This window comes from Schistocerca nitens, chromosome 5 (genome assembly GCF_023898315.1).
Source record: "Schistocerca nitens isolate TAMUIC-IGC-003100 chromosome 5, iqSchNite1.1, whole genome shotgun sequence".
In the NCBI taxonomy this organism is placed as follows: Eukaryota; Metazoa; Arthropoda; class Insecta; order Orthoptera; family Acrididae; genus Schistocerca; species Schistocerca nitens.
Window position 1 is genome coordinate 827,947,563 of NC_064618.1, and position 24,445 is coordinate 827,972,007.

The 24,445-nt window shown below is 46.0% G+C and overlaps 1 protein-coding gene across 1 annotated transcript in view; it reads left to right on the forward strand.

Annotated features, from left to right (window-relative positions):
- LOC126260741 (uncharacterized) overlaps positions 1-24,445 on the forward strand; it is a 702,522-nt gene that overhangs the window by 643,803 nt on the left and 34,274 nt on the right. The window contains exon 8 of the mRNA XM_049958080.1: positions 15,945-16,121. Coding sequence (XP_049814037.1) covers positions 15,945-16,121 — 177 coding nt within the window. The remainder of the gene's footprint in view (positions 1-15,944; positions 16,122-24,445) is intronic.

Here is a 24,445-nt window from a genome sequence, read left to right on the forward strand (position 1 = left end):
TGATTTAGAGACGTAGCTCCACTGCGATTTGTGACATAACAACATTGACGCACTACGGCCACACGCGCACTATTTAACACTGCCTGCGCACAACTGACTGGCCGAAAGCACATTTGTTGTTTATAGTTGTTGGTTCAAGCTGCCCCCGTATCTTGCTGACGCCGCTTATAAAAATGGTTCAAATGGCTCTGAGCACTATGGGACTCAACTGCTGAGGTCATTAGTCCCCTAGAACTTAGAACTAGTTAAACCTAACTAACCTAAGGACATCACAAACATCCATGCCCGAGGCAGGATTCGAACCTGCGACCGTAGCGGTCTTGCGGTTCCAGACTGCAGCGCCTTTAACCGCACGGCCACTTCGGCCGGCACGCCGCTTATACGCCAAGAATAAAACTAGTCTCGGAAACTTTAGGACAGATTATTTATGTATCTACCATCGGAAGATCGGCAAGAGCTCTCTGAATAATATTCCACCGATTGTACCAGCAATGCAGAACATCATCGAACATGCAGTTCTTTTTCCGATCTTCTGTTGAAAATATCGGTGGGATATACGAAAACGACTTACTGAAATCATCTGTATAAAGCCTCGAAAACTTCAAGTAGCTCGCGGATCGGTGTGTGATAGTACATGAAAGGCCGGCCGGAGTGGCCGAGCGGTTCTAGGCGCTTCAGTCTGGAACCGCGCCACCGCTACGGTCGCAGTTTCGAATCCTGCCTCGGGCATGGATGTGTGTGATATCCTTAGTTGGGTTTAAGTAGTTCTAAGTTCTAGGGGACTGATGACCTCTGATGTTAAGTCCCGTAGTGCTCAGAGCCATTTGAACCATTTTGAACTGCATGAAAACTAACGCGAGGTATCTGTGACCATTCATGACCCTCCCCCCCTCCCCCCCAATACAACAACAGAAAAGGTGCCGGCAACAAAAGTAACTGCTGCTAACTCACGTAAAACAAGGGTAAAGATACGTAACAAATATTTCTCTGTCATTTAATGTGCATCGGCAATGGGCCTCTTACTTCACAGTCTAGGTGCGGCTTGGTGAATGGTAATACCGCAAGAGCTAAGTGACACGAAACGGACCCTGCGGCCTTCGCCGCCGTGTCCACAACAACGTGTGGGAAAAACACCGTCTGTAAAAGTGGGCCGCGACAGCGCACTGTCGAAAGGGTTCTGCTAAAGCAGCGGCTTACTACCGAGTGGCAAACTGCGTCGTATCTCAGCCAGCCTATCTGCGCACTGCCCCGTCACTGAATAGTCGGTATCGCTCTGTACGCATACCATAATCGCGAGTACGAATACGAATAATAATCACAATATTAAAAAATCCAACCGTACCAAGCGGTGCGCTGTGTATTTGTGCACAGTGGCTGGAACAAGTGTCTCATCACAAAGTTCGGCAGTGACGTTCCTTCCAAAGCACCACAACTTTGAATTAGCTGCATAAATCCAATTACAGGGCAGTTAGGAGGGTCGCAGCAGTTTCAACTCATAAATGAGAGCCACCAGTTAACAAGGCTCATAACGTGCTTTGTGTCTGCCGATATCGAATTGCAGACTCTGCAGTACAGCACGGACATGTTGATAAAACTTTGTATTACATCGTTCGCTTGTACCAATATGTGGTTTCTTTAGGTCGTATACCTATCTACCTCCATCATTTGTATTTGTTGTTGTTGTAGCCTTCCGTCCGAGGACTGATTTGATGCAAATCTCCATACTACTCTATCCTGTGCAAGCCTCTCCGAACAACTACAGCGACTTAATCCTTCTGATCTGCCTACTACACTCGTCTTTTGGTCTCCCTTTACGATTTTTACCACTCACACTTCCCTCTAGTACTAAATTGGTGATCCCTTGATGTCTCAGAATGTATCAACTGATCCCTTCATCTACTCAAGTTGTGCCACATATTCCTTTTCTCCCCAATTCTATTCAGTATCTCCTCATTAGTTATGTGATCCACCCATCTAATCTCCGACATTCTTCTGTAGCATTACATCTCAAAAACTTGTATTCTCTTCTTGTCTAAACTGCTTATCGTCCGTGTTTCATTCTATTAACGGCTACACTCCACACATATACTTCCACATTCGTTAACTAAAGACAGCTTCAGCTTATGCTTCTGCGAATAAGTCCTTAACACCCAACAATAGCTGAGAAGGCTGCTACCTACCGAAGCTTGTTGATTCAATTTATAATGCCTTCTCAAAAATGGTTCAAATGGCTCTGAGCACTATGGGACTTAACATCTGTGGTCATCAGTCCCCTAGAACTTAGAACTACTTAAACCTAACTAACCTAAGAACTAAGAACATCACACACACCCATGCCCGAGGCAGGATTCGAACCTGCGACCGTAGCAGTCACGCGGTTCCAGACTGAAGCGCGTAGAACCGCACGGCCACACCGGCCGGCTTAATGCCTTCTCGGCCCCTCCCCACCGACTCTCTCTCTCTCTCTCTCTCTCTCTCTCTCTCGCTCTCTCTCAGTCTCTCCCTCCCTCCTCCCCTCTCGCTCTCTTCCCCCTGCGCCCCACCCTCTCTCTCATTCTCTCTCTCTCTCTCTCTCTCTCTCTCTCTCCCTCCCTCCCTCTCCCTCTCCCAGTCTTTCCCTCCCTCCTCCCCTCTCAGTCTCTCCCTCCCTCCCTCCCCTCTCGCTCCCCCCCCCGCCCCTCTCTCTCTCTCGAGCTCTGTCTCTCTCTCTCTCTCTCTCTCTCTCTCTCTCTCTCTTTCTCTCTCTCTCTCTCTTTCTCTATCTATCTCAATCTCTGCCTCCCTCCTCTCTGTCTCTTTCTCTCTCTCTCTATCTATCTCTCCTCCCCTCTCGCTCTCTTCCCCCCCTGCCCCCCTCTAACTCTCTCTCTCTTTCTTGGTTGCGCACTATGGTAGCGTGTACTGTGCGGAAAGTGTTGGGGCGTGGCGTGTGTACTCGGCGCCTCAGTATAAATAGAAGACAATCGCGGGTCGTTAGCTGCGGGGATTACGTCGGCCGGTTCCTGCAACCGGAAGCGGCACGGCGCCACGAAGGCGGGCCGCGGGCCACAGCTGCTGGAGATCAGTCTGGCGTTGCGAGCTGCTCGCCCAGGGACCTGCCTAGACTGCAGTTCAGCACTTCCTTGTTGTGGACCGTTGTGTCTTCCTCTCCTGTACAAAAAACTGCATCTGTACATGTCTGTCAGTAATTTGCGGCACATATTCTGCTCATTACCTTGTCCCACTGTTTATATCTTCTATTGGTCTCACCATTCCCATAAGATCTACTGCTCAGTGACTTAGTATGTGGTGACGCTTGTCCACCCAGGTCATCCCTCGCTTATCTGAAGTAATATTTGGCTACATCAATGCTCCAGAAGCAAAGTGTAGGTAATTTCTGTCAGACACGTTACAGGACTACCATACGCTGTTTTTTTTACTATTTTTTTTATTTTGGGCACTATGGGACTTATCATCTGAGGTCATCAGTCCCCTAGAACTTAGAACAAACCTAACTAAACTAAGGACATCACACACATCCATGCCCAAGGCAGGATTCGAACCTGCTACCGTAGCAGTCGCGCGGTTCCGGACTGAAGCGCCTAGAACCGCCCTGTCACCGCGGCCGGCCCGGGTTGTCTGTCATGCCTGCATAGCTCACTCGGTAAGAGCATTGCCTGCGAGGCGCAAGATTCTGGGTTCGTGACCCGATTAGACACAGGGTTTTAATCTGCCAGTAAATTTCGAAACAGCTCATATAGTGCAGTAGAATAAAAATTGTATTCTGAAAATAATAATTATGTTTCGGCGTGATATATTCTACGGCTCTCGTGTAGTATTGCATTTCACTGTCGTATTCTCAGCATGAAGTACATCCAAATCCCCCTCTGGTCATCCTCATATCCGTTTCATGTGGCTTAGTCCGAATCGTTCCATTCCATTCGGAACATGGTTCGGAACAGGTCGACATCCGTTGCAATATTCAGAGTCAGAAGAACACTGTGTACTAATGCGAAAATATTTTGTTGACACCGACCTACATAGGGAGAAACGGTCACCACGATAAAATAACGGAAATCATAGCTCATACGGAAAGACACAGGTGTTCGTTCTTTCCGCGCGCTATACAAGATCGGAATTATTATTGTGCCGTGTGCCTAGGACGTCCCGTCGGGTAGACCGTTCGCTTGGTGCAAGTCTTTCGAGTTGACACCACTTCGGCAATTTGCGTGTCAATGGGGATGAAATAATGATGATACCGATAACACAAACCCAGTCCCTGAGAGGAGAAAATCTCCGACCCGGCCGGGAATCGAACCCGGGCCGTTAGGTTGGACATTCCGTCGTGCTGACCACTCAGCTACCAGGGGCGGACGAGATTGGAATAATAGAGAATTGTGAAGGTGGTTCGATGAACCCTCTCCAGGCACTTAAATGTGATTTGCAGAGTATCCATGTAGATGTAGAACTGTGAGTGCAGTTACAAACGTGCAGCCAGGATTTGTGCTTTGGTCATGCTGCATGGTCCTGCATCCGCTTGGTTCTCTGCAGCACCGTCTGCTGCCCGCTGATTCCACACGTGTATCACTACCGTACATGCATTCCACACACGAGACTGAAGGTGACGATATTTATAGGAGGCCGTTCATTCCGACCCGTTTGAACACTCTCCTAGACTGATATTGAGCCTTTTGATGTCAACCAGGTGTACTAGCACGTTCGTTCAGGTTTCCACTCCGTTTGGTGGCTGTTAACTGAATGAGCTTAACACAACATTGACCTTTCCAGGCTCTTAAAGGGAGGGGGCTGCAAGACTTGCGTGTACCATATCATTGTGCGTTTTAGATGAATTAGTGCCAGCATTCGTTCCTACATGTCCTTCGTGTTTGGTTGCATTCGTGCCATTCACTCTGGTGCTGTAATATAGGATGAATTTTAGAAAGATAGGCACCACTTCAGGCACGTCCTAGTCAACTTTATTCTACTTGTTTTCGGTTTACTACACTACTGGCCATTAAAATTGCTACACCACGAAGATGACGTGCTACAGACGTGAAATTTAACCGACAGGAAGAAGATGCTGTGATATGCAAATGATTAGCTTTTCAGAGCATTCACACAAGTTTTGCGCCGGTGGCGACACCTACAACGTGCTGACATGAGGAGAGTTTCCAACCGATTTCTCACACACAAACAGCAGTTGACCGGCGTTGCCTGGTGAAACGTTGTTGTCATGCCTCGTGTAAGGAGGAGAAATGCGTACCATCACGTTTCCGACTTTGATAAAGGTCGGATTGTAGCCTTTCGCGATTGCGGTTTATCGTATCGCGACATTGCTGCTCGCGTTGGTCGAGATCCAATGACTGTTAGCAGAATATGGAATCGGTGGGCTCAGGAGGGTAATACGGAACGCCGTGCTGGATCCCAACGGCCTCGTATCACTAGCAGTCGAGATGACAGGAATCTTATCCGCATGGCTGTAACGGATCGTGCAGCCTCGTCTCGATCCCTGAGTCAACATAAGGGGACGTTTGCAAGACAGCAACCATCTGCACGAACAGTTCGACGACGTTTGCAGCAGCATGGACTATCAGCTCGGGGACCATGGTTGCGGCTATCCTTGACTCTGCATCACAGACAGGAGCACCTGCGATGGTGTACTCAACGACGAACCTGGGTGCACGAATGGCAAAATGTCATTTTTTCGGATGAATCCAGGTTCTGTTTACAGCATCATGATGGTCGCATCCGTGTTTGACGACATCGCGGTGAACGCACATTCGAAGCGTGTATTCGTCATCGCCATACTGGCGTATTACCCTGCGTGATGGTATGGGGGGGGGGGGCATCGGTTACACGTCTCGGTCACCTCTTGTTCACATTGACGGCACTTTGAACAGTGGACGTAACATTTCAATTGTGTTACGACCCGTGGCTCTACCCTTCATTCTATCCCTGCGAAACCTTTCATTTCAGCAGGATGTTGCAGGTCCTGTACGGGCCTTTCTGGACACAGAAAATGTTCGAATGCTGCCCTGGCCAGCACATTCTCCAGATCTCTCACCAATTGAAAACGTCTGTTCAATGGTGGCCGAGCAACTGGCTCGTCACAATACGCCGGTCACTACTCTTGATGAACTTTGGTATCGTGTTGAAGCTGCATGGGCAGCTGTACGTGTACACGCCATCCAAGCTCTGTTAGACTCAATGCCCAGGCGAATCGAGGCCGTTATTACGGCCAGAGGCGGTTGTTCTGGGTACTGATTTCGCAGGATCTATGCACCCAAACTGCATGAAAATGTAATCACATGTCAGTTCTAGTAAAATATATTTGTCCAATGAATACCCGTTTATCACCTACATTTCTTCTTGGTGTAACAATTTTAATGGCCAGAAGTGTATTACAAAGTTGTGCAAAGGTGCCCATGGACACATAGCTGGATCGAAAGGTTCGATTTTGTGTCACAGATATTTGGTAGCACTTCGCACTACAGATTCCTTTGATAGTTAGTTGTTGACGTCAAGAATGCCTTGCTACCGCGTAACAGTGATTCAGTTGTGAACTGAACGCCCTAACCCCCACCGTCGTCAACTCAGCGCTCTCCAACCTGTAAGTGGCAGGTAAAAGAGGTCGATGATCTACGGTTACCTTAGTGTGCTTCAGGAAATTCGTCTTCCCTCCGGAGTGCGAGCAACATTAAAACCCGGCGGGCTAGGAGCAGGAAGTACCTGCAGACCTAGGACCTGCGAAAAACGCGGAGGCGGGAGCTGCGCCGCATTCCGGTGCGGGGTGGGTACCCGCTGACGTCACGGGCCGCCGCCGCCGCCGCCGCCTCCGCGCGCTGTCACCGCTCCACGCCCCACGGCTCACATGATGGCGCTGGCGGACTCCGCCCCGCATTGTCGACAGCACAACGTCGACAGCTCGGACGCTCACTAACGTCTAACGTATCCTGGAAAACCACTGTAGTTATTTTTTTTTTTGCCCCTGTGCGAAAAAAGTGCAGAACGTGTATGTCTGAATCTACATCTTCATCCATACTCCGCAAGCCACCTGACGGTGTGTGGCAGAGGGTACCTTGAGTACCTCTATCGGTTCTCCCTTCTATTCCAGTCTCGTATTGTTCGTGGAAAGAAAGATTGTCGGTATGCCTCTGTGTGGGCACTAATCTTTCATTGGAAGAATCCTAAGGAAATGCAATCCGAAAACAAAGGAAGTAGGATACAGTACGCTTGTTCGTCCACTGCTTGAATACTGCTCAGCAGTGTGGGATCCGTACCAGATAGGGTTGATAGAAGAGACAGAGAAGATCCAACGGAGACAGCGCGCTTCGTTACAGGATCATTTAGTAATCGCGAAAGCGTTACGGAGATGATAGATAAACTCCAGCTCGGTACGGGCTTTTGTTGAAGTTTCACCGAGGAGTCAAGCAATATATTGCTCCCTCCTACCTATATCTCGCGAAGAGACCATGAGGATAAAATCAGAGAGATTAGAGCCCACACAGAGGCATACCGACAATCCTTCTTTCCACGAACAATAAGAGACTGGATTAGAAGGGAGAACCGATAAAGGTACTCAAGTTACCCTCCGCCACACACCATCAGGTGGCTTGCGGAGTATGGATGTAAATGTAGATCTCTCTGATTTCATCCTCATGGTCCCTTCGCGAGATATATGTAGGAGGAAGCAATATATTGCCTGACTCCTCGGTGAAGGGACGTTCTCAAAACTTTAACAAAAGCCCGTACCGAGCTACTGAGCTTCTCTCTTGCAGAGTCTTCCACTGGAGTTTATCTATCATCTCCATAACGCTTTCGCGATTACTAATTGATCCTGTAATGGGGCGCGCTGCTCTCCGTTGGATGTTCTCTGTCTCTTCTATCAACCCTATCTGGTACGGATCCCACACAGGTGAGCAGTATTCAAGCAGTGGGCGAACAAATGTACTGTAACCTACTTCGTTTCCGGACTGCATTTCCTTAGGATTCTTCCACTGAATCTCAGTCTGGCATCTGCTCTACCGCCGATTATGGTCATTCCATTTTAGATCACTCCTAATGCATACTCCCAGATAATTTATGGAATTAACTGCTTCCAGTTGCTGACCTGCTATATTGTAGCTAAATGATAACGGATCTATCTTTCTATGTATTCACAGCACATTACACTTGTCTACATTGAGATTCAGTTGCCATTCCCTGAACCATGCGTCAATTCGTTGCAGATCCTCCTACATTTCAGTACAATTTTCCATTGTTACAACCTCTCGATATACTACAGCATCATCCGCAAAAAGCCTCAGCGAACTTTCGAAATTACTGAAACATATATCTTTGTATTTCGAAGTGTGAAGCCAAACTTAAACATTTATAGATTTAGCTTTAGAAATGCTTTTATAATAAAATGTTTCATCACCTATTTCACCTTCTTAGGGTTGAATTTCCTAAAACATAGAAACCCGTATTTTTTTTAAATTTGTAACCGAGAAGTCAAATACCAATTTTCATAGATGTAAGTTTAAAAATGATTTACTAGTTCTTCAGTGTGATTTATTTAGATAAACTTTCACCCACTATTTCACCCCCATATGGGTTAAATTTCTGAAAACGCGGGAACACGAATTTCTTTTATTTCTCGCCGATAAATCAAATACCAATTTTCCTAATTCTAGCTTCAAAATTGCCGTAACAGCAACATATTTTCAAAAAACTTTTCATCGCATTTTTCACATCCTTAGGGGTGGAATTTGGAAAAATCCATTCTTAAACGATGCGTGCAGCATAACAGTAACAGTCTCTCTAAATTTCAAGTTTGTATCCTTAACAGTTTGGGCTGGGAGTCCATGAGTCAGTCAGAACATTTCCCTTTATATATAGAGATTAGTGTTTTCTAAGCTACACCCATTAAAATCTGCACGGGATACGCACCTCATCCTAGTCAAAACAGAGATGGAGCAGGTGAGTTCCGTAATCGACCTTCTGAACTGTACCTTGACCGCCAGCGCAGGACAGATTAAGTAATCGAGACGGCGTGTCTGCAGCGGAAGGTCAGTTTGCCGGCTGGAGATAACACGGTGGGCACAACACGCCGGTACGTTGCCACGGTATTCCGTCAGCTGTGACGCGCGCGGGACACCGTGCGTCATTCGCTCCGGTCTCTCTGCCTGATGCTGCAGGTGGTCAGCCGTGGCTGTGGTTCATAAGGCCACTGCGCTCTCCCGAGCCACGAGCAGCGGCATTGGCTGTCATTACCCAAACACCGCCAGGACGCGATGCAATTCTTCGAACGGAGTTTCGAAAAACTCATAGATTTCATTCTGGCGCAAGCTACTTCCAAAATTTAAAACAGTTGTATGAAAGGCGTTATTGTTTATCTACTTTTATTTGTCTGCTTATTGATTCACTATAGCCTATAGCCTGGTTAACTGTAGTACACATCATCATGAACAGCAGTTCGTATTTCTTAACTCTCCAGTCTTGCGTCTCATTTGATCAGTGCATTATTCCCAGAAGCTTTATGCGACGTCCCACTAATGTGTTCCTTACTGGGGGTAAAAATTATGCGTACACTTCATTCCTCGCTTCTTCTTTCTAATACACCATTCCGCACTTCGCCAATCCATTTAATTTTTAACGTCCTCCTCCAACACGATTTTTATATTGCTTCCAGTTTCAGATTGTCCGTTTTCGAATGCTCCAGATTTCACTACCACACCTGCACATGATGACAATCATTATAGTTTCCACAAGTGACTGCTGTTACTACTTCTTGTTGTTTAGATTATCCCTTACTAAAGTTACTATCATTACAGTTCCCATTACCAGCATTAGCTTTACCTCTGCTACGAACACTTCTGTCCATTTTATGACGACCTTTACCTTCTAGGGCAACGGCCTTGCCACAGTGGATACACAGGTTCCCGTGAGATCACCGAAGTTAAGCGCGGTCGGGCGTGGCCGGCACTTCGATGGGTAACCATCCAACCGCCATGTGCTGTTTCCATTTTTCGGGGTGCACTCAGCCTCGTGATGCCAGTTGAGGAGCTACTCGACCGAATATTAGCGGCTCCGGTCAAAGAAAACCATTATAACGACCGGGAGAGCGGTGTGCTGACCACACGCCCCTCCTATCCACCTCCTCAACTTGAGGACGACACGGCGGTCGGATGGTCCCGATGGGGCACTTGTGGCCTGAAGACGGAGTGCCTGCTGCCCTGCCTGCTTTACCTTCTAGATGTAATTTGTTTTATATATATATATATATATATATATATATATATATATATATATATATATATATATTTTAATTCGTCCATCGTCATAGGGCTGGTCCTGGATTTGAAAATTAAAAAAAGAAATAGGCTTTTGACAATGTTATGTACTGCTTCGTACACAGTGAGAAGATGAGGTGGGCTACAGACTGGTGCAGCAGTTGTCGTCGTAGGAAAGTTAAACAGGAGCAGAAATAGAATGAAATTTTCACTTTACAGCGGAGTGTGCGCTGATATGAAACTTCGTGGAAGATTAAAACTGTGTGCCGGACCGAAACTCGAACTCGGGACCTTCGTCTCTCGCGGGCAAGTGCTGTACCAACTGAGCTACACATGCACGACTCACGCCCCGTGCTCACAGCTTCCGCCAGTACCTCGTCTCCGCAGTATCCTTTCTTCCAGGAGTGCTAGTTCTGCAAGGTCCGTAGGAGAGCTTCTGTGAAGTTTGGAAGGTAGGAGACGAGGTACTGGCGGAATTGAAGCTGTGAGCACGGGGCGTGAGTCGTGCTTGTGCAGCTCAGTTGGTAGAGCACTTGCCCGCGAAAGGCAAAGGTCCCGAGTTCGAGTCTCGGTCCGGCACACAGTTTTAATCTGACGGGAAGTTTCAGAAGCAGAAACGATTAGCGAACAAGTAAACACGGTAAAGATAAGCTTTACTTAACTCATAGCTTACTTCAAGCATACGAAGACATATTACAAATAATGCAGCAAGAAACAGAGTCCAGCTAATGTAAGAGTAACAAGAGTTTTGCAGGGAGAGGCGCTCTTAACTAACACATCAGCGATAGTGACAAGGCTGTGACTGGGCTGTGCCTCGGTGGTGACTCCATTGTCAATGGTCTGCAACTCATTGTGAATGGGCTGTGTGACTGCCGCCGGCCCTCCTATATCGCTGTAGCAGAGGGCCCTCGTAGTACGGAACCACTCAAGAGGCGTGGCTCAGCGGGCGCGCGCCATTGGGATCTCGTACGACCGCTCTCGGGAACTGACAGAAACTTCGACACCAATACGGTGGTATCGATCTGTGATACCATTCACAGTACAGTACGAAGATTCGAATATTATGACTCACGTACTGGCATGTAAATCATTTCTCTGAGGAGACGGCGAAAGAAGTAAATGGGGAGATACTGTCCTTGTTCGGGACCTCCAGCCTCAAAACTGAATAACAGCTACAACAACTCTGTGGCTGACCTTCTGAGTTCCTCCGGAGCCAAAATTTCTCCTTGAGTTTTCATTTTAGCGTTACGGCCTCTTTACCGTCGCAACTCCTTGGATTCCATCACTATTCATCATAAAACGCAACGTCCTCCTCGGCCTAGTTGTCGATCACAGTTCACGAGTTCAAGTTCCTCAAGCTTATGGCTTTGGAAAAAAGTGAACCAGTACTTTATTGTTCCCCCTTTTTGTTGCTTTCTGCCCACTCGTCTAATACGAGGGTTGTCCAGAAAGTAAGTTCCGATCGGTCGCGAAATGGAAAAACCACTGGGAAAATCCAGTAAAGCCTGTGCAGTGTCTCTAGTATGCCGGTCGATCATGTCGCGTCGCTCTTTTCAGTTTTGAGTGAACAGTGAGGCCGGCCGGGGTGGCCGTGCGGTTCTAGACGCTACAGTCTGGAGCCGAGCGACCGCTACGGTCGCAGGTTCGAATCCTGCTTCGGGCATGGATGTGTGTGACGTCGTTAGGTTATGAAACTTCCTGGCAGATTAAAACTGTGTGCCCGACCGAGACTCGAACTCGGGACCTTTGCCTTTCGAGCACTTGCCCGCAGAAGGCAAAGGTCCCGAGTTCGAGTCTCGGTCGGGCACACAGTTTTAATCTGCCAGGAAGTTTCATATCAGCGCACACTCCGCTGCAGAGTGAAAATCTCATTCTGGTCCTTAGGTTAGTTAGGTTTAATTAATTCTAAGTTCTAGGCGACTGATGACCTCAGAAGTTAAGCTGCATAGTGCTCAGAGCCATTTGAACAGTGAGCACGTAAAGATGCGCAGGGAATAGCGTCTCCCGCCAAGTATGAGGACCTGGTTAGAGATTTCGCCTGTGTCATGCAGCCCACATAACACAACTGTCGTTCATTCTTCATGTCAATTCTCGACCGCACATTGCAGGGGCAATGAAGACGCTCCTGCAGCGTTTCCGGTGAGAAGTGTTTGATCACCCACAATACAGTCCATAATTAGCTCCCCCTGAGTCTCATTTCTGCTCACAAGTACCTCCGGCTATGAAGACAAATTTTTTCCACAGATAACGAGCTGCAGACCAGTGCAGCTAACTGGCTGAAAGCACAGGCGACTGCTTTCTATGACGAGGACATTGGAAAGTTGATACAACCCTACGACAAAACTCGAAGTTGGAGCAGCTTCTATGTAGAGAAGTAGGTGGAAGGTGTACCTAACTGCTGCAAATGAAACGTTTCTGGTTTTCACTGTGGTTTCCATTTCGAGACCGATCGGAGCTTACTTTCTGGACAACCCTTGTATATGGTGCCTAGGAGACCTGCTTTCTTGCCGGACAGGGTGCCCGAGCGGTTCTAGGCGCTGCAGTCTGGAACCGCGCGACCGCTATGATCGCAGGTTCGAATCCTGCCTCAGGCATTGATGTGTGTGATGTCCTTAGGTTAGTTAGGTTTAAGTAGTTCTAAGGTCTAGGGGACTGATGACCTCGGAAGTTAAGTCCCATAGTGCTCAGAGCCATTTGAACCATTTGAAGCTGCTTTCTCGGTTCGATAAACAAAAATTCAAGCAAGATTTTTATTACAGTAAGGTAAATAACAATACTTAACTTTGACAAAAGACAATGGTGTCGCAAGCAAATGGCAACAGACAAATAAGCAGTGTCTTCAGGAAATACAGTTTCAATACAGTGAAACAATACATTTCCTAAGTCACTGCAGGAGCGCTCGTAGATCGGCTAGACTTAGACTCGGGCTGCGACCAGGCGAAACGGCTCTTATATTCTCTTGGCCTACGTCTCGGTGTCGTCCTAGAGAGGGTTCTGTAAGCGTACTGTTGGCTGACGTCGTCTCACAGCCCTCTGCGCTTGAACGTTCTTGGCCGACGTGCCGGCCCTTGACGTTACGCCGGAACACTTTTTGTCTGCGGAGGTGTGCAAAAGGTAGATTCAGCCAGTTTTTTACATCTTACAGCTGGTGGATAACTTTCGCTTCCTGACGACCGCCATATAAAGATGCGTGTAGAAACGCTAGGCAGCGTAACGAATATGTTTTAATTTGAAAATTCAGGTAGCATAATATCAGTCCCACCCCCCTTGAACCATGGACCTTGCCGTTGGTGGGGAGGCTTGCGTGCCTCAGCGATACAGATAGCCGTACCGTAGGCGCAACCACAACGGAGGGGTATCTGTTGTGAGGCCAGACAAACGTGTGGTTCCTGAAGAGGGGCAGCAGCCCTTTCAGTAGTTGCAGGGGCAACAGTCTGGATGATTGACTGATCTGGCCTTGCTGTGCTGATACTGCGAACGGCTGAAATCAAGGGTAAACTACAGCCGTAATTTTTCCCGAGGGCATGCAGCTTTACTGTGTGGCATGGAGAGCTGCATCAAACCAGTCTCTGGACTGAAGACCACAACAACAACAATATCAGTCCGTATGTACAGGCTCCTGCCGTCAATGGCGAGATTCTTGAGAGCTTTGTAGACAACGACGCTGAATCGATGGTGGATTTCTCTGACAATGTTGTGCCAACAAATCACATACGAGTCATCACGATCCCGGTGTGTCATTCCGCTTTCACTGTACTCTGCGGCCGTGCAGAATGTATTTATAAACTCCTATTCTAGCTCATCCCACGTGACGTGTTCAGAGCCGGACGACACCGCGCGGAACTGCAGAGCACCCCCGCGTTGGCGCCTTGCCAGTGCGTGAGTGAACGACCTCCGCGAGCCGCTGTTTTGTTTCCGATCTTGCCGGCGTATTTTTATGGCATCTGCCACGCAGCGGGCCGCATAAACAGCGGGGGCGTCGCTGACCCCGTTAGGCGCTGGCGATGGACTTTTAAATCTGGAACTGCCAAACAGCGGGGGCCGATACGGGCTCGCATCGGCGCCACGCTGTGTCAGCAAACAGCGACCACCAGCGCCGCCGCCACCGCCTTCCGCCGGCCGCTCATCTTCTAGCCCGTGGCGGCGACTGCCGCCCGCGGAACCACTGGCCGCCTTGAGAGATTCGGTCGCATATGCGCCATCGCAGAGGGGTCGAGACAGACCACTAGTCCATAAATTCGGACACCACTAAATTACAGGGATCGTAATACTGCCGCGCGGGATTAGCCGAGCGGTCTGTGGCGCTGTAGTCATGGACTGTGCGGCTAAACCCGGTGAAGGTTCGAGTCCTCCCTCGGGCATGGATGTTGTATTTCTCCTTAGGACAATTGAGGTTAAGTAGTGTGTAATCTTAGGCACTTATGTCTTAGCAATTAAGTCCCATAAGATTTCACACAGATGTGAACTTTTTTTTTATCGTAATACGCAGTAACAGCATTTCAGACAGAGTGGTCACAGGACTGCCGTTGTTTCTACAGCGAAATGGCGAGGATAGAAGGTAACCACTCACGATATGTCCGTTTTCGACAAAAAAATTATTTCTCCGTAATATACGTTATAATTATCCGGGCTGTTATGCTGTGGTCGCTTGATGATTTCTGTGTTAATTCCCAACGTTTCGTCCCCGTCTGCGGGAGACATCTTCAAGGGGGTCTGTAGCTCGATGGAAGGTCCAACACACCCACTGGCTCGCTACTGACTGCCGCTAAATTCCGTGTGCGCGCGCGCTCCCGCACCGCGGCTTGACGTCACGTTTTGAAAACGTGACAACAGAAGCGGAGTGTTATCAAGACGTTAGCGGACAGAGCTAGAAATATTTGTGAACCTGAGTTGCTCGACGCTGAGATGGAACATCTCCACAATGCACTAATGAAGAACGGATATTCGTCCGCCGAAATAAAACGTGCGTTGAGACAGCCACGCAGAAATCATAGTGACGTACAGGCTACTGCAAAATCTAAGGTTTTCCTGCCGATTGTTAAAAATGTAACGGAAAGAATAGGGAGGATCTTGACGAAGCGGAATATTACCGTAATTTACAAGCCCACCAGGAAGATACAAGAATACCTTAAGCCTTCCAAGGACGCTCGCAAACCATTGGAAAAAGCTGGAGTGTATAGGATCCCATGCAGCTGTGGAGATGTTTATGTGGGTACCACTAAAAGAGAAGAGCACAAGGGCAATGCCTCTGAGGGGCATAACCAGTCTTAAACGATGCCCACCGTCGCCAGGGAGCGTAAGCCAAGACTTTGTCTCCGACAAAAGTTGTTCCCCATGATGTGATCCATCAGCCCTAAACGTTTGATGCCAAGATTTTGAAACACCCTCTATATATGATCCAATTGGCCTCAACAGCGATCCATTAACCATTTGTTGCCCAATTTTACACGACTTGCGCCTCCAGACACAAGAGACTTTTTGGCTGAACACGAAAGGCAACACAAAATATGTCTTACTACTGCGCTTCACAGTATGTTTTCCAGCTGTTGGATATGTTGGCCTTGCGACAAGGCAATTTTTGATCCCATAGTCGGCCTTCCACTTCATGTATTTGGACCAGAAAGATTTTATTGAGTGTGTGTACAGAGACAACCTGCAGTGGTGCTGAAGTAGTTGTCCTTTTTGTTGCAGCGCCACCTGGACAAGGGCTCGGACCTGCTGGAGGAGTGCTCCGGAGAGGCCCGTGGTGGCGGCCTGCGGGAGCTGGCGCGCTCGCTCAAGACCCACCTGCTCGGCTTCAGCGAACGACTCGAGGACACGCGGGAGCGACTCGAGGACACCTCGCGCTGCTTCTGCCTCCTCGACAAGGTCAGCCTAGTTCAGAATGAGATTTTCACTCTGCAGCGGAGTGTGCGCTGATATGAAACTTCCTGGCAGATTAAAACTGTGTGCCGGACCGAGACTCGAACTCGAGACCTTTGCCTTTCGCGGGCAAGTGCTCTACCAACTGAAGGCGAAGGTCCCGAGTTCGAGTCTCGGTCCGGCACACAGTTTTAATCTGCCAGGAAGTTTCAACCTAGTTCAGTCTGCGCCAACCCAGTAATGGGGTGGATCCCATCATCATCATCACTTTCAGGGATTTGGCTAACTGTTTGTTCCGTCTTCAAAGGTCATTGCTGAACCCATTTCATTTTGGAGCAACCAGTGGTCCTTCTTCCTTTCGGACTATACCTTCACAGTTGTTCCACCAGCCTTCCTTCTGGCATTCTGCTCATGTTTTCTTTCGGCATGTTTCGTGTTGTTTATCCCTTCAACATTCAGTTCTTCTCTAATTTGCCCATTCCTAATCCGGTCTTATCACGTACAGCCTTTCACTGATCCTAGAAATCTCATTTCAGCTGTGACTCTGCAAGCTTTCCCAGTGGATATGTTGCAAATAGTCTTCACGGGTTTGCCGCCGGATGACATTGCGCAAATTCCACAGTATTGTCGTCAGTCGTCAGTTGTTCCTAGCCACCAGCAAGGTTCAACCACCTGAAGATGTCGGACAGTTGCTCCGAGCAAATATTGTGGAATTTGCACAATATCATCCGGCGGCAAACCCGTGTAGGCTGTTTACACTCATTTCAGCTATTTTTATTTTGCTTTTATCCCTGTTTGTCAGAACCGTAGTTTCACAACAAAGATGTCACAGCCATAATTTTACAAAACTTTACTTTTGCTTCCATCCTAATAGTGACACATACAAGGTGAATATTAATAAAACTGACAAATTGCAGGGACGGATACTTGACTGGAAATAGAGGACGAAAGGTCCTACGAACATGTGTCCGGAAATACATCGTTACGACAGTAGATGGTGAGGAGGAATAACAGTTCCCCTGACCACGTGCGGTGTGTTCCTTGTGTGTTGCAGGCTGTGTGATTGGCGCAGTAAGCAGCAGAATGGCCTGGTATTCATCTCGGGAACGAGTCGAATACTGTTTCTGTACGACCAAGCAGGTGGAAACAGTCGAGAGGCAGCTTAACTATAGCGAAATAAGCACCCTCATAGACAACAACCACATCACTCAACGTTTCAACCTGTTTTAGGGTGTTTGTGTGATCATGGGTCCTTTCAGACAGGCGGACGTGCAGGGAGGCAGTGGTCTATGCGTACGCCAGATTTGGAAGTCGGGGTTCTACAGTACATTGAGTTGAACCCTAGTACAAACTCCAAATCTGGTGCACACACAGACCGCTGCCTCTCTGCACGTTCGTCCGTCTGAAAGAACCAGTGATCACCCAAACGCACAAAAAGGGCTTGAAATGTTGTGTGATGTCGTTGTCTGCGAGGGTACTTGTTTAGGTATAGCCGTGCTGCCTCTCGACCGTTTCCATCTGCTTGGCCGTACCCAAACAGAATCTCGGTTTGTTCCCGACATGACTACCGCACCATTCTGGTGCTTACAGTACGCTGTGCCAATCACGCAGCCTGCAACACACGAGGAACACATCACACGTGGTAAGAGGAACTGTCATTGGTCAGCACCATCTACCGTGGCAACGGTGCATTTCCGCACACATGTTCACAAGACCTTTTTTTCCTCCATTTGCAGTCAGGAATCAGTCACTGCAGTTTGTCCGTTTTATTAATGGTAGCGCTGTGTACGGTGCGTCGCTGCAGAAATGACCATTATTCAAGGATATCGCAGGAACGATCATTCGAAGCAAAAAGGTCTAGTAAACACGACCTCTAAAACGCATACCATAAGAGCTGTGAGCACTTCCTCATCTTCGATACTGAGAAACAAATGTCTTCTACTGCAAGCTCTTCGCTTTCCATATTGCGGGAATACTATGGACGAAAACAAAACAAAAAATTGTCTAGTAAGCGTGCGGTCTAAAATGCACACCTTAAAAGCGGAAGAGATTTGTTTCTCAGTAGCGAAGATGAAGACACGCTAATAGATCTAAAGATGCGCATTTTAGAACCCACGCTCACTAGACCTTTGCTTCGAATGATCGTTTCTGTCATATCCTTGAATACTGACCATTCCTCCTGAAACACCGTGTGCATAATTCAGTGATATCGAAACTGATGGAGCTTGTTGTCTATATCTCTGTTATGCTGGCAACTTACTTGGTTATATATATATATATATATATATATATATATATATATATATATATATATATATATATATATATATATATATGAAGATGGTATCTGTTTTTTCGGACATGTCCGAAAGAACAGATACCATCTTCATATATATATATAATCAAGGCTCACCGGCCATTTGACCATCTTCTCCTGTGCAGATGCACAAACAGCGCCCAAACTCTTACGGGAACCGGCAGTAAAGTCGCGAGTAATGAGTATAATGGACAGGGGTACTATGAATATAGTGCGGGATAATAAGTTGCGAATGTGGGTCTCACTATCCTCTGTGTTCTCGGTGGCTCAGATGGACAGAGCGTCTGCCATGTAAGCAGGAGATCCCGGCTTCGAGTCGCGGTCGGGGCACACTTATTCAACTGTCCCCGTTGACTTACATCAACGCCTGTATGCAGCTAGGGGTATTCATTTCATTCTAACTTATTTGTTTTCCTAAATAATTAAAACTGCTGACTTGTTCAGTTATTCTGTTATTGATAATAGTTTCTGATCTGGTTAGCTCAACTCCTTTAAATGCCATTACCATTGTTTTATTATTTGAGAGTTAGGTAGTCTATTCTTTGCTCAGCAGGTGCAACTTAGGTGTTGCAGATTGTAATTTATTTTCATCGTTAAATACAGTAAGCTGATCGTCTGCAAGAAGGCTGTGTTTGTGCTTCCATGCTGTGATATCTCTAACCCTGCATCTGCTTCTTGTTTCCATCTTCTTATGATGTCGTCAACGTATGTATTAAATCATTTTCGTGATAAACTGCATCTTCGCCTGGCACTGTGTTTCACAGGTACTATATGCGGAATTCTTTCACCTGCTTTAATTATTATTTTAGTACCTGTGTGCATATATTTCAGCAGCTTTATGACGTGCATAGGCTAACCTCTTTTCTTTAGTACACCCCATAGTGTCTTCAGATCATAGAGCCCGGACGAGCAAAGATTCAAAGCTCCAACTTGCCTCTGAGCGCTCTCTCTTTTTTCTTATTTGGAATTTATGAGAAATAGAGGAGAACCAGGGAAATATTGGTGCTATGATTTTTTCCTCATGTGTGTTGCTCATTAATAAGAACCAGTTTCAACAAGTCACATAAAATTAAAATACCGTGTACATCACTAAGAATAAAACAAATTCCTGCAAAAAATTAGCATTGTTTTCCATGCCAAACGCTATGCTCGCGAGAAGCGTAGAACATTACAATCTGAAAAGCCCAATTCATAAAGGAACGTGTCACATTGAAAGCTTTTGTCAACCTGCATTAGACCCTTACAAATGTCCATTTAGAATTGACGCTGCAGTTAAGAGTCACAGCAAATAAAAATAAATGCAAGTAAAGAGACAGTCTAGGTTGCGAAATAAAAACATAAAACATAACTTTGCAACCGAGGCTATCTTTTTATATAATTATGAAAATCGGTTGCTGTACCAGTCAGCCGATCATGGAATGGAATAATCTCTGTAACAAATACAGCGTTAAGATAGGTGCCAGGTTTTATAATATAGTTCTACGAACTACATTCTCCGGAAAAACAAATATACTCTGGAGGAAAGAAATCTTTTTAACATCACATTTTCATATTAACGTATGTTTACAAGATACATTTGCTTGTTTTTCCACCGAATCGGGTCAAACCGATCGATCAGAACAAAGCCGCTACGCGCAAGAAGTTGTCTCCAAGTTTCGAGACTCGGGGAAATGGGGAGCCATTAAGATCCAGTTTTGCCTTTCAAGAGACTGACAAGCAAGCGTCACTTACTTTTTGTATATTTTGTTTCTTTCTACGGTAACGGTACTCCGTCGCACCGATTTACATGAAAAAAAGATTCCTCTGCTTTAAGATTTTTAAATATGTTAGTGACGTGACAGTTGTAAATATCGTTAAGTTTATAAAAATAATAACTCGTCAGCTTTATTGTTTGTCTTTTTTACATTTAATCATGGACGAAAGTGGCTTTATCGCTTTCTACCTTCCTCCTCAAAAGTGGCAAACGAATGTTCTCCCGTAGACCATTGTCTTGGAAAACACTCAACAGAATGGGATTTCGCCGTCACAGGCCCCTGATATGGTCGTATCGCATTCGGTGGCGGCTTTTCTTTCCACTTTCTTCTCCCGTTATCGGGCTAATGGAGTCTCCTAGCGCATAGCCTCGAGGAGATAGTACTGTCGAGACTCCTCACGTGAGAAGTCACCTCGAAAACCAAAGCAACTTAAATAATTGTTAGACTTTTGTACCAAACTAGTCAGCTGTTACATATTTTACTCGTTTATAGATAAAAACGAGTTAACACAGCCAGTTGGGTTCAGTGCATGGAAAAAGCTTTTTACGTGACGAGGTGAAGGAAGAGGGTATTCGATAGACTGAAAAAAGTACGTAATAGATAGCTAAATAATACTGACAAGTAAGAAACGAGACTTGTGAACTTATTGCGTAACACACTTCAAGTCTTTACCCAAAAGGAGAAACCACGAGTTACGTACATCATTTCTAAAGTTTGTCAAAAGAGAATATTTTGAAAAGAAGGAAACTAAAATGGAGGAGAGGAACGAATGTCAAGACAAAGGGCATCAGTACAATTGCGTTTCGCAGGAAAAAGGGCATGTAGTATTACGAAGCGGAATGTGTTGCCTACTGTGTGAGGCATTTTTTGGAAAGAAGGACAACGAGGATAGAAAAACAATATAACAGTAATCCACAAAAATTTTAAAATGACGAGCAATACGAAGGAAAATCTACGAATTAACTGAGACTCACGCAGAAAAATGTGCTGTACAGTATCAGACAACTGAAGTTCAACGTTAACCTAGAACCGAACAGAAAGTTCTAAAACTGTATGGAATGTCGGATGTTCCCCGCAGAATAGTAGCTGAATGTGTCTGAAATACTATACCTTTGAAGTTTGGATACTGGCGTTACAGGAAAGGAAGCTTTGTGCATAGAATGAGAAATATAAATGCGTTGATGAATCTCGGTGCTGTCATCTCAATGGATGGGACCCGGATCTACTTGTACTCGTATGTAGAACTAACTAGTATGATAGACTATTGGAATCAAAAGATGCAGAAAAGCACAAGACTCAAGTAAAGCAAAGCAGGTCGCTAAGCATGTTGGTTGCAGAAAGTATAAAATGATGACCGGTGACTGACTTGGCCCAATTAAACTGAAGCAACTCTCGTTATTTACGTCGGCAGCAGTATATTTCAGTCTCGCTGGCTGTTATCCCTTGCATCTAAGCCCAGCTACGAGTAGTATTTTAAAACCTGCAAGTTGAACAATGTACACGTAAAGCAATCAATTACAAGTTGCTTTATTTGTACAAATTTCTTCACTAACACTGAGCCGTATACCTAGCGTTTAACAGGAAGAAGCCGTCAATGGGGTGGGCAGTGGTCATGTTAAAACTGGACAAACGTATTTGTAAAGAAATATAAAAAAGCTCGTTATTACGAAAAAGGAATGTGCAAGCTACACAAAATGTTTCCTAAACTTCGGATTGAAAACATTATTTTGAAACACTGTACAACCATTCTGACGTCGTTCGTAAATGTCAATAAATACGTGTTCCGCTAACGGTTAGGTGACGACAAACTGTGATGGGTTGCGGTTATGAAGGGACGTTGTTCTGAAAATGATAGTTTTCTTCAGCATGTAGACTGGTGAAAGATACACTCTGACGCACTGAGTTACGGATTAAATCGCATTGATCCGTGTAACTAAGTGACCCTACATTATCAACGGATGAACCCGCTGTCCATTAACGAGACATTTTTGGGGCAGCCAAGTTGTATATAGAGTTCACTAGCCTCTTCTCGTGGTACCATCACAATATTTGCCCGTACTTGTCAGGTAGCCTAATTGTACTGTGCTAACGTCACAGTTGAGGGTAGTAGCGCGTTCTCTTTTGTTCTCATCGCTCTCTAATACGAATAAAGTATTAGTAAAAATCTTCGTGCTGTGTTGAATTGTAACAGGAAAGCACGGAAATTGTAGAAGGCAAGATATGTAACGAGATACCAAGATCTAGCTGATCCATTCCTCAAATGCTCCGGTGGCAGGCGTGATGCCAATTCAGTTAGTAAGATTTTCTTTTTTTCTGGAGGAGGCAGCTGCCCCTTCTGGGTACGACCATGGTTCGGGGTCGATAAGGGTTTCCTTTTTCGCTGAATACATCGATCCGCGTTCTCTTGGAAGTTGGGTGTGTAAAGGAATGAACTTTCGAAGTGGCGAAAAGCATTCACCACTTTGCAAACGGATATTGCAGGTTAAAGGCGTCCAAGTTATCGGTGTGAGAACTGCCGGCTGGAACAGTGTCCCGCTCCACCCAAACTTCATTCAGATCTGTGATTTCCCTAGACCACCTGAAATCACTTCAACAAGGCTTCAATTGAGTCCGCCATCTGTCGTCCAACTGAACTAATTCGTCCTCGCTAAGGAGTACAGTAGCAACGAGACGTTAAATAAATAAAAATAATGCTATTAGTACCATTATAGGGACATAAAACGTTATTTCCCAAGACCACCTGAAATCACTTCAACAAGGCTTCAATTGAGTCCGCCATCTGTCGTCCAACTGAACTAATTCGTCCTCGCTAAGGAATACAGTAGCAACGAGACGTTAAATTAAAAAAAAAATAATGCTATCAGTACCATTATAGTGGCATAAACGTTATTGCCAGTTACCAGCGGCAGTCCTTTAGAGAACAATTAATTAGTTCTCGAGAGGTCTTTACAATGTTCTTTTACGACAGATAAGGGCAGGTACAAATCTAACGTGGCGTTCCTACAGCAGCAGGGCTCGTTTCATAAAAAAATTGAAAACTGTTTATGAAACTCACTGTTTGTCTAGTGGGCGCATTAACGCCATTAATATTATTTATTTGAATACTAAAGCGTTGTCTGGGGTAAACGAAAGTGGTTTTCATCTTCGTGTGGAAATAGCCTTCCCGACTTATAAAGACCAATGTTCTTAAACAGAAAATTGGAGTGTGGCACGAAACAAAACCAGAAGCTTTTCCCGCCGGAAACAGGACGCCTGAGAAGTTCAGTCAGTCGTGATGGTTTTACGTCGTGGCACAAGTGACAAACTGTCGGCCATTGTGAGGATAATAGCGATGGAGGAATACTGTACGAGGTCAATGGGCTCTCTGTATGAGTAATTTATTTCCCCCACTTTAAAAGTTCGCTGCAGTTCCGTCGTTTGATTATACCGTACACGAGCACCTCAATTGTTGGTCCACAGTAAGCGGCATTCTTTTCATGCTGCCGCGCTGTTCTTTTTCATGTGCGCCAGCATTGTTGTGCCCGCTGCCAGTTAAGTCCGCGGCAAGCAAACTGAGTGTTACGATTTGTTGTTCTGTTTCTGTGCTTGTAGTGGGAGAACGTTGAAACTGGATGCTTTAGCACGTTTCACAGCTTTCTGGAGAAAGGTAAATGCTATTCATATTGCAAAAATAATGTGAGTCCGAAGTTCTAATTTCTAGAAAAGTTCAAGTTAGCTAGATGTATATAGAAATGAAAAACAATTTTCCTTTTGCCAGTGGGTATCGTGCTTACATTTCTTGAAGGTAAGACGTATTTTGTCCGATTTGGCATGTGTTGCGATAACGCTTGTTGGCTTTTCATTACTGGCGAACGAAGCTACACTTAGAATTTGCTTGTTTTCGTTAAGAGACGCCTAAACGGTCAATATTTTCGGATGTACAGTAATATTGGGGAGGGTGGAGAGGTTGTGCAATGATTTACGCTTATCAGAAAGTTTTGAAATATACTGCGTTACCAGGGAAATGCTGTGCCGTCTGTAGGCAATATTAAGAATATCCTTCCCAGGCGTTCACGTGCTTCATTCAAGTGCAGCATCTAGGCTACTTTGTGTTCCCTGTTGTGTTTACCTGCCAAAATGAGTTCAGAACAAATAGAAAGGTAGTTCGTATTAGACTGCTTCTAAAAGTACAAACCATTGTCGATATTATGGGATGTTAGGGCTGATAAACACAAAAACCGGAAAATTAAGAATGATTCTTTCGAGTTTTTGCTTACTTA